This window comes from Xenopus laevis, chromosome 8L, assembly GCF_017654675.1.
Source record: "Xenopus laevis strain J_2021 chromosome 8L, Xenopus_laevis_v10.1, whole genome shotgun sequence".
Lineage (NCBI taxonomy): Eukaryota > Metazoa > Chordata > Amphibia > Anura > Pipidae > Xenopus > Xenopus laevis.
The window spans coordinates 8,481,108-8,497,040 of record NC_054385.1 but is presented as its reverse complement, the minus strand read 5'-3'; the positions used below and the strand labels follow the sequence as shown (position 1 = coordinate 8,497,040).

The following is a 15,933-nucleotide window of genomic DNA, read 5'->3' as shown; positions in this document are numbered from 1 at the left end:
AGCCAACTCCATGTATAATACCCCAGAACACACAGCAGGATAAATATTGGGCCAATTCCATGTATAATACCCCAGAACACACAGCAGATAAATACAGTGCCAATTCCATGTATAATACCCCAGAACACACAGCAGGATAAATACAGTGCCAATTCCATGTATAATACCCCAGAACACACAGCAGATAAATACAGTACCAATTCCATGTATAATACCCCAGAACACACAGCAGATAAATACAGTACCAATTCCATGTATAATACCCCAGAACACACAGCAGGATAAATACAGTGCCCCCCCCCCCAATGTCCGCATGTATAATACCCCAGAACACACAGCAGATAAATACAGAGCCAATTCCATGTATAATACCCCAGAACACACAGCAGATAAATACAGTGCCAATTCCATGTATAATACCCCAGAACACACAGCAGATAAATACAGTGCCAATTCCATGTATAATACCCCAGAACACACAGCAGGATAAATACAGTGCCAATTCCATGTATAATACCCCAGAACACACAGCAGGATAAATACAGTGCCAATTCCATGTATAATACCCCAGAACACACAGCAGGATAAATACAGTGCCAATTCCATGTATAATACCCCAGAACACACAGCAGGATAAATACAGAGCCAATTCCATGTATAATACCCCAGAACACACAGCAGGATAAATACAGAAGCCAATTTCCATGTATAATACCCCAGAACACACAGCAGGATAAATACAGGCCAATTCCATGTATAATACCCCAGAACACACAGCAGGATAAATACAGTGCCCAATTCCATGTATAATACCCAGAACACACAGCAGGATAAATACAGTGCCAATTCCATGTTAATACCCCAGAACACCAGCAGGATAAAATTCAGTGCCAATCCAATAATAGTACCCAGAACACATAGCAGGATAAATACAGTGCCAATTCCATGTATAATACCCAGAACACACAGCAGGATAAATACAGTGCCAATTCCATGTATAATACCCCAGAACACATAGCAGGATAAATACAGTGCCAATTCCATGTATAATACCCAGAACACACAGCAGATAAATACAGTGCCAATTCCATGTATAATACCCCAGAACACACAGGATAAATACAGTGCCAATTCCATGTATAATACCCCAGAACACATAGCAGGATAAATACAGTGCCAATTCCATGTATAATACCCAGAACACACAGCAGGATAAATACAGTGCCAATTCCATGTTTAATAACTGGAACACACAGCAGGATAAATATAGTGACAATTCCATGTATAATACCCAGAAAACATGGCAGGATAAATACAGTGCAATTCCATGTAATACCCCCAGAACACACAGCAGATAAATACAGTGCCAATTCCATGTATGATACCCCAGAACACACAGCAGATAAATACAGTGCCAATTCCATGTATAATACCCCAGAACACACAGCAGATAAATACAGTGCCAATTCCATGTATGATACCCCAGAACACAAGGTAGGATAATCACCATTGCGTCTATTTTGTTGTGTGTTCAGGATCAGGAGTATAAAACATGAAATTGGCACCATATCTATTCTGAGTTGTGTTCTGGGGTATTAAACAAAGAGTTTGTCCTGGGATACTGCTCTGGAATATTGTGTAGGGAATGACTTTAATATGGTTTCCATATGCCCTCTGAATTAAATAGACTATTTTCCCAGTACAATATACCCTTGTGCTAACTCAATTTGTTTAAACATCAGCATACCTCTGTAGAGCTGCACTGAATGTGCTCTGTTTTTCTAAATAAACTTTGAGGGGGGGACTTTGAACACCCTTATAAGTTATTGAGGGACAGGTACTATTACTGGAGGCTATATTTTCTGTAGTTCTTATCTCTATGACAAGAGGCCATTTTTATGCCACTTTCACACTGTGATAAATAACTCAGCGCAGTCTGGAGCTCTGCTGCCGAACTACACCTCCCAATATTCTTTAACTGCCATTGGTTAAGGAGGATGCTGGGTTTGGCTGTTGCTCAATGCAATGAAAACCCTCCTCTGTTGGGGACATTCAGAGAAGCGTTTGATCCCACTGCCAGCAAGTCGGCTGAGAGACAGACAGATCCCCAAAGGCTGCATTTTTGACATACCAGCAGGAGGCAAAGAAGAAGGTGCAGTGCGTAAAGTAAAGTGCTGCAATTCACTGTGCCGTCCCCCAAATGCAGCACATTTCCTCACAACTCAGCATCATTCCAGCTATGTGCATAGTTGCATCCAGCTCAATTGAATGCAATGTATCAAAATGAATGCTTCATGAATTGGGCACCGCACAATCTTCGGGCAAATTGTTGCAAATGGCACTTTCAGAGTGGGGAGCGTTACACTTCCGGCACGTACACGTAGTCAAGGGTCCCCGAGATGGAATAGCGTGGTTCTTTGATTTCTAAAGGGGCGTTCCTTGTATGGCAAGTGGGCGGGTTCTCGGTGGGCCATGGGTGTGGTTTGAGTTTAACTGGGGAGTGGCCAGGGGCATGAATAGGAATGATAGGGGCATTTTACTTGTCTATCAATGGAGCCCAGGTGACCGGTGGGCTAATAATTAGGGCCCCTTGTGCAGGGTTGGACTAGGGGCCCAGGGCCCACCGGGCTGCAGTTGCAGGGCCCCCCCCTCTGGGTCCCCTGCTGAGCCGGGCCCCCCCGCCGCACTGCACATGTGGGCACTTTGTATTTGCCATGACTTGCCCGATAAAGGGAGGTCGTAGCAGGGAGATGCATCAGGGAGATTCGGCAGGGTGCAGATCTGGGCCGGCAGGGACCACAAGAGCCAGAGTCCCACCGGGTTTCTTCCCAGAGCCCCGCCGGCCCAGTCCGACCCTGCCCTTGTGGGGGGTGAGCCCTGTTACATAGTTAAATTGGGTTGAAAAAAGACAAAGTCCATCAAGTTCAACCACTCCAATGAAACCCAGGATCCATACACACAACTCTACATACTTTCACATAAATTATATATACCCATATCTATACTAACGATAGACTTTAGTATCACAATACCATCAACAGGTGCACAAAAATGAGTCCATTTTAGTGTGGCCGCCAGGAGAATAATGAATATAACGGCAAAGTGTCTGAAAGCAGTAACACTGAAGAAATTAATTTTCATATATATATATTATATATATATATATATATATATATATATATATATATATATATATATATATAATACACAAAAGCCATGAATATCTTGTAAATTATATCCTTATAAACGGTGAGTAGTGATGTCATCAGTTATAAACGGTGAGTAGTGTTAAGCACTTCGGCCTCGTGTTTTTATATGGTCATGAAACTCCTCGGTAACTTATAATATCCTTATATTTTACAAGAGGGGTACTTTATTCACTATATATATATATATATATATACATATATATATATATATATATATATATATATATATATATATATATATATATATATATATATAAATAAATAAATGTAGTTAGGAGCACTCACGGGTATCATGAAATAGGAGTTTTATAAACTATCCCACATCAACGCGTTTCGGTTCTCTCTGAACCGTCGTCAGGATGCCTTCCCTCACGCCTGGCGAACAATCTCCACGAATGCCTTCCCTCACTCTTGCGCTGGCTAAAATAAAAAATTGCCGGCGCTAAGCACACGCGGCAATTCGTTTTTCCGAAGTCGCCTGAAGTTTCCTCGTGAGGCAACTTCGGGCGACTTCGGAAAACTAATCGCCACGTGTGCTTAGCGCTGGCAATTTTTCATATTAGCCAGCGCAAGAGTGAGGGAAGGCGTTTGGGGAGATTAGTCGCTGCAAAAACGAGGCAACTAAATCTCCCCCCGAATCGACCAGTGTGACTTTACCCTAATAATAAAACAGTAGCTTGTACTTGATCCCAACTAAGATATAATTAATCCTTATTGGAAGCAAAACCAGTCTATTGGGTTCATTTAATGTTTACATGATTTTATAGTAGACTTAAGGTATGAAGAGCCAAATTCTAGAAAGATCCGTTATCCGGAAAACCCCAGGTCCCGAGCATTCTGGATAATAGGTCCAATACCTGTATATGTGAATGTGGAATGAATGGATATCGCGAAGCTGCGTAAAAGTTTCATTAGGCAGAAATCAATTTGTTGGTTGAAGTTCCCCTTTAAACAACAGTGTGATCCTCATCTTTATTGTTGCTAGGAGTGTTTGCACCCCTCCCCAGCTCAACGCCTTCTAAACTGCACAGATTACTACCTAAAGTAGCATTATCCAGACAGCCTATAAGCCTTATCTCTCAGTAGTTATCTCCTCTCTCTTGCCATGAACCAATCAACTGATCCGGGGCAGAAAAAAAAAAAAATCCCCAGTCCTGTTATAATCTTCCACTTATAAGGCAAGATTGGCTAAATTCTATAAATAACACGAATGCTGCCACTACCCCCAGCCTGACACATTCGCCTATTATTTTTAGTCTGAATTTTTTCGGATTCCCGAGGAGTAGAACTATTTCCTTTTGCGGCGTTTTATGGGCTTTTTTATCATGCAGCAGGTACGCCTGGTGAAAGGAAGGCTGGCGCAAGCCTAATAGGATGTCGGGATAAATCTTACATGGGTTTTTCTGCTGCAGAGAGGAGGCTTTACAGGGTTCAAGATTCTATTGTCAATACTTTTTAAGGAGAAAACTTACTTGTCTTTATTTTATTATTTTTTTTGTAGCAAAACTGTGCTTTTAGGCATTGCCGGCAAGACGTGTGTCATTATGATATGGACAGTGCGTAGGCGACTTTTCTCCAATATAAGAACACTAGCAAAGGAAGTAGAAACAAAACCTCGGTAAATTGGGTAATATTAGGAACAAATGGCTAGCTTAAGGGACAGCATGCTTCAGAGCTAATTTGGCATCTATAAAATCAGAAATGAGAACAATCAAAAGCGGGATATTATGGAATAATTGCACTTTGAGGATGGCACACACAAAGAAAAAGTAAACCCATAAAAATTATGTGGTTAGAAATGCTCTAGTAATTATCCTGGCCCTCAAAGTTGCAATTAAACCGTTCCCCATTTTGGATCTTGTTAGGTCATCTTTTTTGTGTAGGGTTGCCACCCGGCCGGTATTTTACCGGCCTAGCCGGTAAAACACCTGCCAAGGCCGGGGCCGGTATTTTACCGGCCTAGCCGGTAAAACACCTGCCAAGGCCAGGGCCGGTATTAGAAATTTACCGGCAAAGAATTTGCCAGTAATTTGTAATACCCTTAAGAAAAAGCGCTTGGCCCAATTTGCTTAGTACTTTCTTTTTTTTTCAGGTTTCTGTCCATCATGTATGTTGCTCCGCCCCTTTTGTGTCACTGTGCATGGCTCCGCCCCTTTTACATCACAGCCCACCCCTTTTTGTTGCCGCCCCCCTACCGGCTGGTAAATTTTTTTATTAAAGATGGCAACCCTATTTGTGTGTCAGTGGCACTGCACATGCTCAGTAGGCTCTGGGCTGCTGTTGAGCAGCTAAGCTTAGGGGTGGTCAGAAACATCAGGCAGAAAACAAGGTTTACTCTGATGCTATGGGGCCCTACAAAGGGCCTGCCCAACTGATATCTGGCTGGTAGATATCAGACAGGTTTGTATATTCCATTGGATGAGAGAGCATTAGCCCAGCCCAAATTCCTCGTCAAATGAGTAGATCTGGCCACCTTAACAGACCTGGGGGAAATCTGACTTCTGCTACACTCGGTCAAGGGTCAGAACCAGATAATAAACCAGAAAATAAACAGATACTACTTTCAATAGCAATCCCATTTACAAATATCCGTATAAATAATGAAACAAATGTAATGAATGTATTAGGAGAAAGTTGCTTAGAAGCAGAGTTGGACATCGGGTAGAAACCCGGTGGGTCCCGCCAGTCCAAACTAATACCCGTTTTTAGCCCACCCTGCTTCTGAGGCGGGGGGTTGTGGTAGTGATGGGGGGCCCCTGTTGGCCACCGACCTGCCAGTCTTTAGAAGTATACTTTTTTACTGTGCAGAAAAAGATATACGAAAAAGTTTGTGTTACAGGAGCAAGTCCATGTAAAACGATGCAGTACTTTCAGCCTTCAAAACACACTGCAGCTAAAAGGTTAAAACAGCGATTCAGCTGCTGCAGGGGAGCCAAATTGGGGGGGGGTGGATATATCTTGTCTATTGACAGACAAGTGTGATCTAAGGCCAGGCTGATATTCCCACACTGGCCCCCTCCAGGGGCACCTTTCTCTTGCAACAAGGGCTCGAGAAGGGAGGCAGCAAATAGCCGGATTATACAATTAGCCAGGCAGGCAAAACAAGAGAGGGCTCTGTGTGTGTGTAAGTGCCAATGTGGCCCCGAGAGAAAGACCAGACAGACAATATGCAATCCTGTTTAGGCTTGGGAACAATGGATGACATAAACATTCCGATTCCCCATATTTCAGCCGATTGAAAATAAAAGTTATAGTAATTGTTGGTCAGCGGCACGGAAACATCTTCAAGTTGAATAAGGTCTATTCGTTTGTTTGTAGAAAAGTGTCACCTGCAGTACCGCTCGTCGACAGTTTAGTCGGTAACTAGCCTTTCCCACTGGCAGCAAGAGAAGGGCGCCACCAGTTAGTAGGTAGCATTTGACAGGTTCACAGAAAGGCTGTATTAATCAGATAGGACAACCCTATACTATAGAGAAGGAATGTGCTTTGCACACAGCAAGCTATACCCTCATATTGGCACATGCAGGGCCTCTGCCCACTGTCCAAAAGGGCATGGCACCCTGGTAAAGGGGCAGTAGTTGGGTGGATATGGGTAGAACTGGGAAAATTGTCAAGGTGGTCAGGCAGCTAAATAGGCCCTTATGAGATTATATGGCCCCTTATGTTGCATGTGCTCATATTATACTGCTCTTTTATGGGTAAACAGGGTCCCAGGAGTATAAGGGGCCCAGAAAGGCCAACATTAATGAGCAACTGTCACATACCTTGGTACAATAGGTCAACTTACCAATATTATGGGGCCCCAAAATGAATTTGCTGTAGGGCCCAGTAACATCTAGTTACGTCCTTGTGGGCAAATATATTAAAGGCAAAGCCTACTCATAAGGATCAGTAAAGAAAACGACCATCCTCTCTGTTGCATTTCTGCATTCTTTAACAGTAAAATCATAATCGTGCTTTTCTCCTTTCCCAGGAGTTCCTTAAAGATGAAAAATACAAGGATGACGAGGACTTGGATAAAAAACTGATGTCCTTTAAAAGTAAGTGCGCCCTTCCCTTGCTCGTGTCTTCCAGGAAGAATTCCCAGTATCCTGACCTGTGCTTTGGTAATGGTAATGGTAACTATGGTGCTGTTCCTCGGGTGAGACGTGGTCACTTCCAGCAAGTTGCACTTGACTAACGATCATCTCCCTAGAATGTTTGCTGAAAGCTTGATTGCTGTGCCAAGGACGACTGGCACACTAATATACACTGTAACCTTTATAAATGAGAGCACGGCTGATTAAGTCTTCGCTACTCAACGACTTATAGCGGCCTGACCTATCAGTTTATGTCCCTGTGGGGCGCTGTATTGTTGGGCCCAAGAGAAAAGGATAAAGTTCTCTTTGCTCAGATGAAAGGTTCCTGCTGGCTGAGCATTACATGTACATTGAGAAGATGCTGAAAGCAGTTCAGGAGACGGCACTTCAATGGGAGCATTTATGGCTCTTTCTATGCTGTTGCTGCTTTGCATTCAGCTCCCCGCTAACATTTTCACTGTAGGTGGAAAGCTATTTGCTGTCAGACAGTGAAGGCCTTGATTATGACTAAAACCCCCCCTTCCCTCCCCAAAAGCTTGCATTTGTCTAACTCAAGGTTTCCTTAGTGCTGGTCCCACAAGCCTCCGTGGATTCAAACAGAGTCCTCTTTGTGCTCACTCCAAGATTCCCTTCTCTGCAACAGAAACCTCAGCTGTTCTCATGATAAGGCAACAGTCCGGTGTCAGCAGGCAGGGTTACAGATTTCAGCTCAGCCCACGGGCCCCTGTTCAACGCCTGGGACATAAAGCAGTGTTAGTTATGGACACAGATGGAAGGTTATTTCAGCTGCAGGGCCCACATCTGCCCAGTATATCCCCAGTTTGCCTCTAGTGAGGAAATGAATTGCTGGCACACGAAGTAGATTGTTTACAGCTGATTTCCAACTTGTCCAAAAATTAAAATTGAGATTAAGATCATGTTTTTTGGGTGGGACAACTATGTATTTTTCTAGAACTACAGAGACTGCAAGAAGTCTTGCACGGTCCATTTTATTAAACCCGTACCCAACCCATAGCCGCAACTGCAATTTGACCCGCATGTTCCCGCTACCCGTAACCCACAATACGCCAACTAACTTTACGACCCGGGGGACACGTGAAAACGTAAGTGATGTCACTCCAGTGCCAAATCTTCCCAAAAAACTGGAAGAACCACAAGGGTGGGTGGAAAGGACCAAGCCCGCACCTTTGTTGGGTACCAAGTCAGTTACACGCAAACTGCCCGCACTGCCAAGGAATCGGGGACTTTTTGCCCGAAACTCAACCACTTTGCGGGTATTCCGCAGGTACCCGACCCCATGCAGGACTATACCTAGTCAACCATGTTGCCCTACCACATTTCCTAGAAATTCTTCTGCAACTAGAGCTTGTGCTCTTGCCATATCTAGTGCAGTGAGTACACGTATAAATCAAATGGAACACAATTTTGCATACAGTATACTGTATACCTGCAAGCATGAGTATAATGCAGATTTGAAAAGTTTTAAGCTGGCCATATACCTGAAGATCTGCATGTTCTGATCTGGTGAAGTTGCCAAACAAGCAGATCTTTCCTCCATATGACTACCTTGAGCTGGATGATATCAGTTTGATCCGATTGTATGACCCTTGGGTAGATGATTGGATGATAATGTAGGTAAAATGCTATCTTATTGTAGTGGCCGTCTCACCCAACAGGGAAATCAAACCTGCCCTTGAGCAGACATGTTGGTGTGTCCCATACATGGGCCAATAGACTGACATCCAGAAGGGTTTGTGCCATCATTAGCCTGTCCAGAAAGAGATCAACTGCTATATATACATATATACCGTATATACTCGCGTATAAGCCAAAATGTGCTGAAAAACTCTACCTCGGCTTATACGCGGGTCAGCTAAAAAAGGTTGCCGCTTACTTACTGATTGAAGTGTGCAGTGACTCCTCCGTGCTGCCCATACTTCTCCCCGAGAACAATATTTGAGAAGCTTATCATTAAACTAGTTTCTTGTCTCTCTTCACCTCTACTGGGTCAGCTGGTGTTCAACTACAAGGCCTGAAACCTGCAGGATTGTTGGGTTGGGCAAGTATGGGACAGCCTAGCAGGTGGGTGGTATGGTGGAACTCTGGTCACCAACACTAACGGGTTTATTTATTTAACTCCGAATGCCAAAACCTGAAGAATTTGAGTTTTTTTAGTATAAAATTCGAAAAACACAAATATTTCGGGATTTATTATACCCCGAGGATGGAAAAAATCTGAATCTGAAAATCCGCCATCTCAGACCTGTCGATGTTGCATTTAAGTCAATGGGAGAAGTTATCTTGATCTGCGCTGGGTTACGTGCAAGATTTTGTGGTTTTTGGGCAAAAATCTGAGTTTTCGTGATTTTTTTCTGATTTTTTGGCGCAAACAAAATTTTCGGGAAAGTGTATTGATAAATAAGGAGAAAACCCCTGTGCGAATTTGGTCGGAGTAGTTTTCGGAAAATATTGAGATAAATTCGGACTTGAATGGACCTCCCCATGTTGGAGCATGGGAGACAGAGATATGTACTCTTGTCATGGGAACCAAAGCTTCCTGGCTGGGCTCTACTATATAAAAAGCACAGAAAGAGTCAACGCTGATCTATTTTGCAAATGTGCTCGAAGTTAACTGTTGCCTTATAGAGATCCAACCTGACATATTCCTTCCTCTGTGCAGCAATAGGTAATGATATTAGTATAACGGGCAGGATCGATGTGCTCAGGTCCGGACTGAGAATTAAAATAGGCCCAGCATTTTAGATACACAGAGGCCCAACCAGCCCACACAGAGGCCCAAACAGCCCCCACAGAGGCCCAAACAGCCCCCACCAGCCCACTAAATACTGACTTTCAATGGCACCTTATAGCAGCCCCTCTGGCATTTGCCAGAACCCACAGATTGCCAGTCCGGGCCTGGATGTGCTTGAAGAGGAACACGAGAAGCCTTTTCCAAAGAGGCCAGAAATAATACACAAGGAAGAAGCAGTTTGTTTCTCTTGCATTTCATCATGCAGGGTAGTTCATCTTTAGGATACTGAGCCGCACTGAATCCTCACTGGCATCTGTTCGGCCTTCAATAAAGTGCCCTTAGCTGGCCCATTTATTTATGTAGAACTGCAGATAACTATGCTACTTACATCTTAATGTCTTATAGCCAAATAAATCTCCCCGGGTGTCACTGGGCATACTCTCTCGCTTGAAAATCAGACGGCCGGCCTTGTTTGCTTTTAATTAAAGATACACGGAGCCATATCTGTAGCAGCTTCAAACTGGCCTGAGAGAGGAGCAGAGTATCTCCCATTTGGCCCTGTGTCCATGATAGTTATGAGAGTGGCCAATGGATGTCGGGTTCTCTGTTGAGCCCTGTATTCCTAGTCCGACCGTTAACTCTAGGAAAATATGTCAGAGACAGACGAGCTAAAGCAAAATTGGGCACATCAGATGCAAAGGGTGGTTAATAAGTAATGATGAGCGAATCTGTCCAATTTCGCTTCCCCGAAAAATATGCAAAACTGCAAAAAAAATTAAGAAATTTTGCGAAACACATTGAAGTCAATAGGCATTTTTTCCATATGGCGACTTTTTTGTCTTTCTGCATTAAAGTCAATGGGCGTTTTTTTTTTTCTTATAGCGACTTTTTTTGTCCTAATGCGTAAGGCTGGTGGCAAAAGGTGGTCAATGAGAAGTGATGAGCGAATCTGTCCCATTTTGCAGAAGAATTTTCGAACTTTGAAATTTTGTGAAGCCAATAGCCATTTTTTCTCCTTATGGCATTTTTTTGTCCTTCTGCGTTAAAGTCAACGGGAATTTTTTCTGGTGACACACACGAAGATTCGGCGGGGGTTAGTGGCCCAGCGACAAATCTTTTTTGGATGTCTAATCTCCCGAAGCGTCCGAGTGCCTGCCCCTAAGCGATTTTCATTTTAGCTTGCGGAAGGCAGGGGAAAGCAGATCGGGGAGATTAGTCGCCCTGAAGAAGAGGAGCTTTCTCGCCTGGCGACTAATCTCCCCGAATCTGTCCATGTGCCCCGACCCTTAAAATCAATGGCCGTTTTTTCTTATAGAAACTTTTTTTTATCCAAATGCATTAGTGAATGTGTGTTTTTTCGTATGGCAACTTTTTTTCTCCAAATACATTAAAGTCAACGGTCGTTTTTTCTTATAGCGACTTTTTTTTGTCCTTATGCATAAAAGTCAATGGGCGTTTTTTCCGTAAGGGCATTTTTTCTTAACGAATTTTCTCACTGCAAATTTTTGCCATAGTTTCGTGAAAAAAATTGCACATGGCAAAATTCGGAATTTCTCGGCAAATCCATGGCTGGTGAATAAATTCACTCATCACTATTAATGAGTAAAAACTATGGTCATTATTTACAGGAATTGAGTAACTGAAAAACGACTATGATTCAGTAATTGGGATCCTTCATGTAAAAAAAACCAGTAAATGGAAGTTAATTGCTATGAAGGTCACACACGGACCTTGGGGGATAAGTGGGAAAGGCCCTGAAGGACATCCTGAGTGAAAAGCAAAATCTGATCTTATTCTGTCCCTGAGGAGCAGACACATGTAGTACGATGTAGTATTATCCTTATTGATTGTACTTAAACATTTATTCTTCGTTCTGCTCTTTCCTTCCAGAAAAGTACATGGAATTTGACCTTAACCACCAAGGAGAGCTGGGTAAGTGAATTGTTTTCAGAGCTCAGACTGTTCCATGGATAAAAAACTGAACACTCTATAGAGTCCTTTTCTGCACATTCAGGGTAAATCAACAAGCCCCAGAATATGTTCTTTATTGTTATTAATACCTATCCCCTTTCCCCTATAGATATGATGGGCCTGAAGAAAATGATGGAGAACCTGGGAGCTGCTAAAACCCATTTAGAAGTTAAGAAACTGATATATGAAGTGACGGGAGGCAAAAGTGAGGCAATCAGCTACCGGGATTTTGTAACCATGATGCTGGGAAAACGTTCTGCCGTGATGAAATTGTGAGTAAATGTAATTTCGGGTCTGATACGGGGCAGGAGGGAAATGTTCCCTTTACTATTGAATAAGCAACACCTCATCTCCCAGTCTCAGTGTTCTATGAAAGCAGAACCTGCCTAGTGATCACATGTTGGGAAACACCCTATGTACCAAATAAGGGAATTTCCCTTATCATTTTGCGCATAAAGGAGGAACTTTGTGGAGGGAGAAATGGGTAACACTGAACATTCCTGGGTGATGCAGAATCGCAACTTTTAGAGTGCACTGTAGCTTGACTATTTATGTCGTTCTACATCCATGATGCTCTTTGAACTGCTGATAATGGAATCATTACCCAGCTGCCCCTGCTTTAATGGTCATTAATTATAGTGAACCTACAGGAAGGAAGAGGTGCAAACTATAGTCATCACAGTAGACACCTTCAATAAAATCTGTTCTAGATCACTTAGTGTTCATTCACAGGGTTGGACTGGGCCAGTGGGGCACCGGGAACAAACCAGGCGGGCCGCGACAGACCCGGACTGGCAATAATCTGTGGGTTATGGTAAATGCAGGGGGGTGCTATTGTAATATGCCATAGACAGTCACTATTTAGTGGGCTGGTTGGGGCTGTTTGGGCCTCTGTGTATTTGAAACGTCAGGGCCTATTTTGACTCCAAGTTCCAGTCCAGACCTGGGCTCCAGCTCTCGTGTGCCCCACCGGCCCAGACCCACTCCCTACTTTAGACACTGTCCTGGACTCTACTTACCTCTCTCAGAAGCTGCTCTGCCCTCCCCCCCTGGCCCCAGTTGCTGCCGCACAAAGGAATAGGTAAGAGCAGCGGGCCAGAGGGGGCTTGTGGCTAGGATGGGGGGGGGCTAGAGGGGGGTGGCAGCTTGGAGGAGGCAGAGAGTGCTTGCGGATGGGGGCCAGGGAGTGGTGAGGGGGCACCTAAGGCAGCAGGCCCTGTGGGGCCTTTTGCCCCCCCTCCCTCCGTCCAACTCTGATCATTCATGACCTAGACCCGGGATCCCCAACCTTCTGAACTCGTGAGCAACATTCAGAAGTAAAAGGAGTTGGAGAGCAACACGAGCATGAAAAATGTTCTTGGGGTGCCAAATAAGTGCTGTGATTGGCCATTTGGTAGCCCCTATGTGGATTGTCAACCTACATTGAGACTCTGTTTGGCAGTACATCTTGTTTTTATACAACCAAAACTTGCCTCCAAGCCTGGAATTCAAAAATAAACAACTGCTTTGAGGCCACTGGGTGCAACTTCCAAGGGGAGAGCAACATGTTGCTCACAAGCTACTGGTTGGGGGATCACTGACCTAGAGATTCATCTCTTTGCCAGCAGCCTATTATACAATCTGATATGGTCCCCCCACTATAGCATAACTTCCTTTGGATTTCCACAGGCACAGCCCTCCATTTACAGTTTATCTGTTATGTGGTGCATCCCCATGAGTGCAGGGTGCTGGTTTTGTAGGTGCATAATGTTCCCTGCACTCCTCCCCAGGCCCCTTATGCACAAAGTCCTGGACTTGCAGGTTAAACCTGTAATGTCGATTATTTGGCACTTGGCTGTTGACCATAGGACATGATGAAAGTCTCCCATTGGGTCCTGGCCAGTCTGGACATCTCCTTAGGGTCAGGCCCAGATTCCGGGAGATTCGTTTCCCGGCGACAGATCTCCTCTTCTTCAGGGGTGACTAATCTCCCCGAACTGCCTCCCCTGCCTTCCGTCGGCTAAAATATAAATCGCCAGCGGGATTGTACTCAGAGCAATTCGTTTTCCGAAGTTGCATAAAGTTTCCTCCTGAGGGAATTTTGTGCGAATTTGGAAAACGAAGAGCTCCGAGTGCCATCCCGCCGGCGATTTCGATTATAGCTGGTGTGAAGGCAGTTCAGTGAGATCAGTCGTCGTCGGGCGACTAATCTCCCGAATCTGCCTGTGTGTCCTGACCCTTTTAGTGGCAGTTTAAGTGTGACAGTTGATGTCTGGCTCAGTTAATGTTACAGTCATATGTTACAGTCATAACTCGAAAACAACATTCATTACTCGGTATGTGACTTTGGATGCCAGACTGTGAGCAGTGGAAAGGCAGGTTCAGTTTATGTTTGTCTGGATTTTTGTCTGGGTGAACGAGCGATTTAACATAACAGAATACATTGCTAATTATGGCATGTTCTTTTCTGTGCTACAAACAGAAATCAGTGCTCTGTCACCTTTATTCCCAGGGCTGCTGGTGTTGCCTGATGCTTGGGGTATTTCAATGCTCTTTAGAAGGGATGGGGGGCTCATCTGGGAGTAATGTACGAGTAGAAACACTGAATCCTTTCATAACGGGACCCTTTAATGTTATGGACAACTTTCTACACCTGCTGTTTATATTAATGCAATGAAAATCCCATTCCTAAATTCAGAAACGGCCACTTTCAGAGCTCAAGAGAGTAATTAGGTCTGAGGAAGAACAATGTTATCTAGCACATGTTTTTCGCTCAGCTGTTGCTGGAGTATATTGTGTTTTAGCTCACTGGGAATGCTTACAGGCACATGTAAGACTCAGGGTTGGGGCCAAATTCTTGGGCTCATGTACATGCCTATAATCACAGATACAGCTGGTTTTTAGGGTGACTAATTATCAAATGGGAAAATTAATAGGTGACGTCTTTACTCCCATCCCCCCAGAGTCAGCTGTCACCTGATGACCATAACTATGACCGCAGCCCTCTTATTTTCTTATAATTTCCATAAAAGAAGCTTGCAGGAGACGTGAGCGTGACTCTCATGTGCAGTAAAGTAAACAAAGCTGAATATCAAACTCTTGGTAGAGATACCATAAAACTATGCCAAGATAGATATTCTCCGTGCTACATGATGCCAGCGTTATTCTGACTTCATCATTGTATTACTGACCATATATGATGTCTTGCCTGCACTGATTGTGACAAGTTACCCTTAATCTGAGACCCACACCCCAGTCCCCCCCACCCCATATCTTTAAGTCTTCCACCATGAAAGTGTAAAGGTGGCCATACACGGAGAGATCCGCTCGTTTGGCAATGTCGACAAACGAACGGATCTCTCCCCAAAATGCCCACCTTGAGGTGGGCAATATCTGGCTGATACGATCGTGGGCCCTAGGGCCATACGATCGGATCCTAACGGTGGTTTTACGGGTGGTCAGATCGTGGGACCGCATCAACGAACAGATTTTTTGGGAATTTTAGTCCCATCCAATCGAGATCTACCCGACTTTCGGCCAGATCTCGATCGGGGAAGCCCGTCGGGGGGCCCCATACACAATAAGCTGCCGACTCGGTCTGTCGGCAGCTTTTATTGCCCGTGTATGGCCACCTTAAGGGACTTGCGGGCCCCCATGCACCCCTTGTATTTATATCACCAGAGATATAACTTCAGATTGGTCTATTACACCCCTGTCCAAAATCCTAGATTATCTCAACATGGCACCCCTAAGTAGAGCTGCAACTCCCCCTTAAAAACTGGACCCATATTTAATTCTGCGGTTTTTTTTTAGAAATTAATTAAGTTCCATGCTGCAGCTACTGGTTTCTGGGCAGCCTTGAAGCATGCATCCAAATTAACTGCTGATTAACAGTCTAGGCTAGGGCCACATGGGGCCCAAATCAGCTAGTTGAAATACACTG

At 44.1% G+C, this 15,933-nt stretch overlaps 1 protein-coding gene across 1 annotated transcript in view; it reads left to right on the top strand.

Annotated features, from left to right (window-relative positions):
• Window positions 1-15,933, top strand: part of aif1l.L (allograft inflammatory factor 1-like L homeolog) — a 47,632-nt gene that overhangs the window by 13,928 nt on the left and 17,771 nt on the right. The window contains 3 exon segments of the mRNA NM_001092679.1: window positions 7,183-7,249; window positions 11,931-11,972; window positions 12,121-12,283. Coding sequence (NP_001086148.1) covers window positions 7,183-7,249; window positions 11,931-11,972; window positions 12,121-12,283 — 272 coding nt within the window.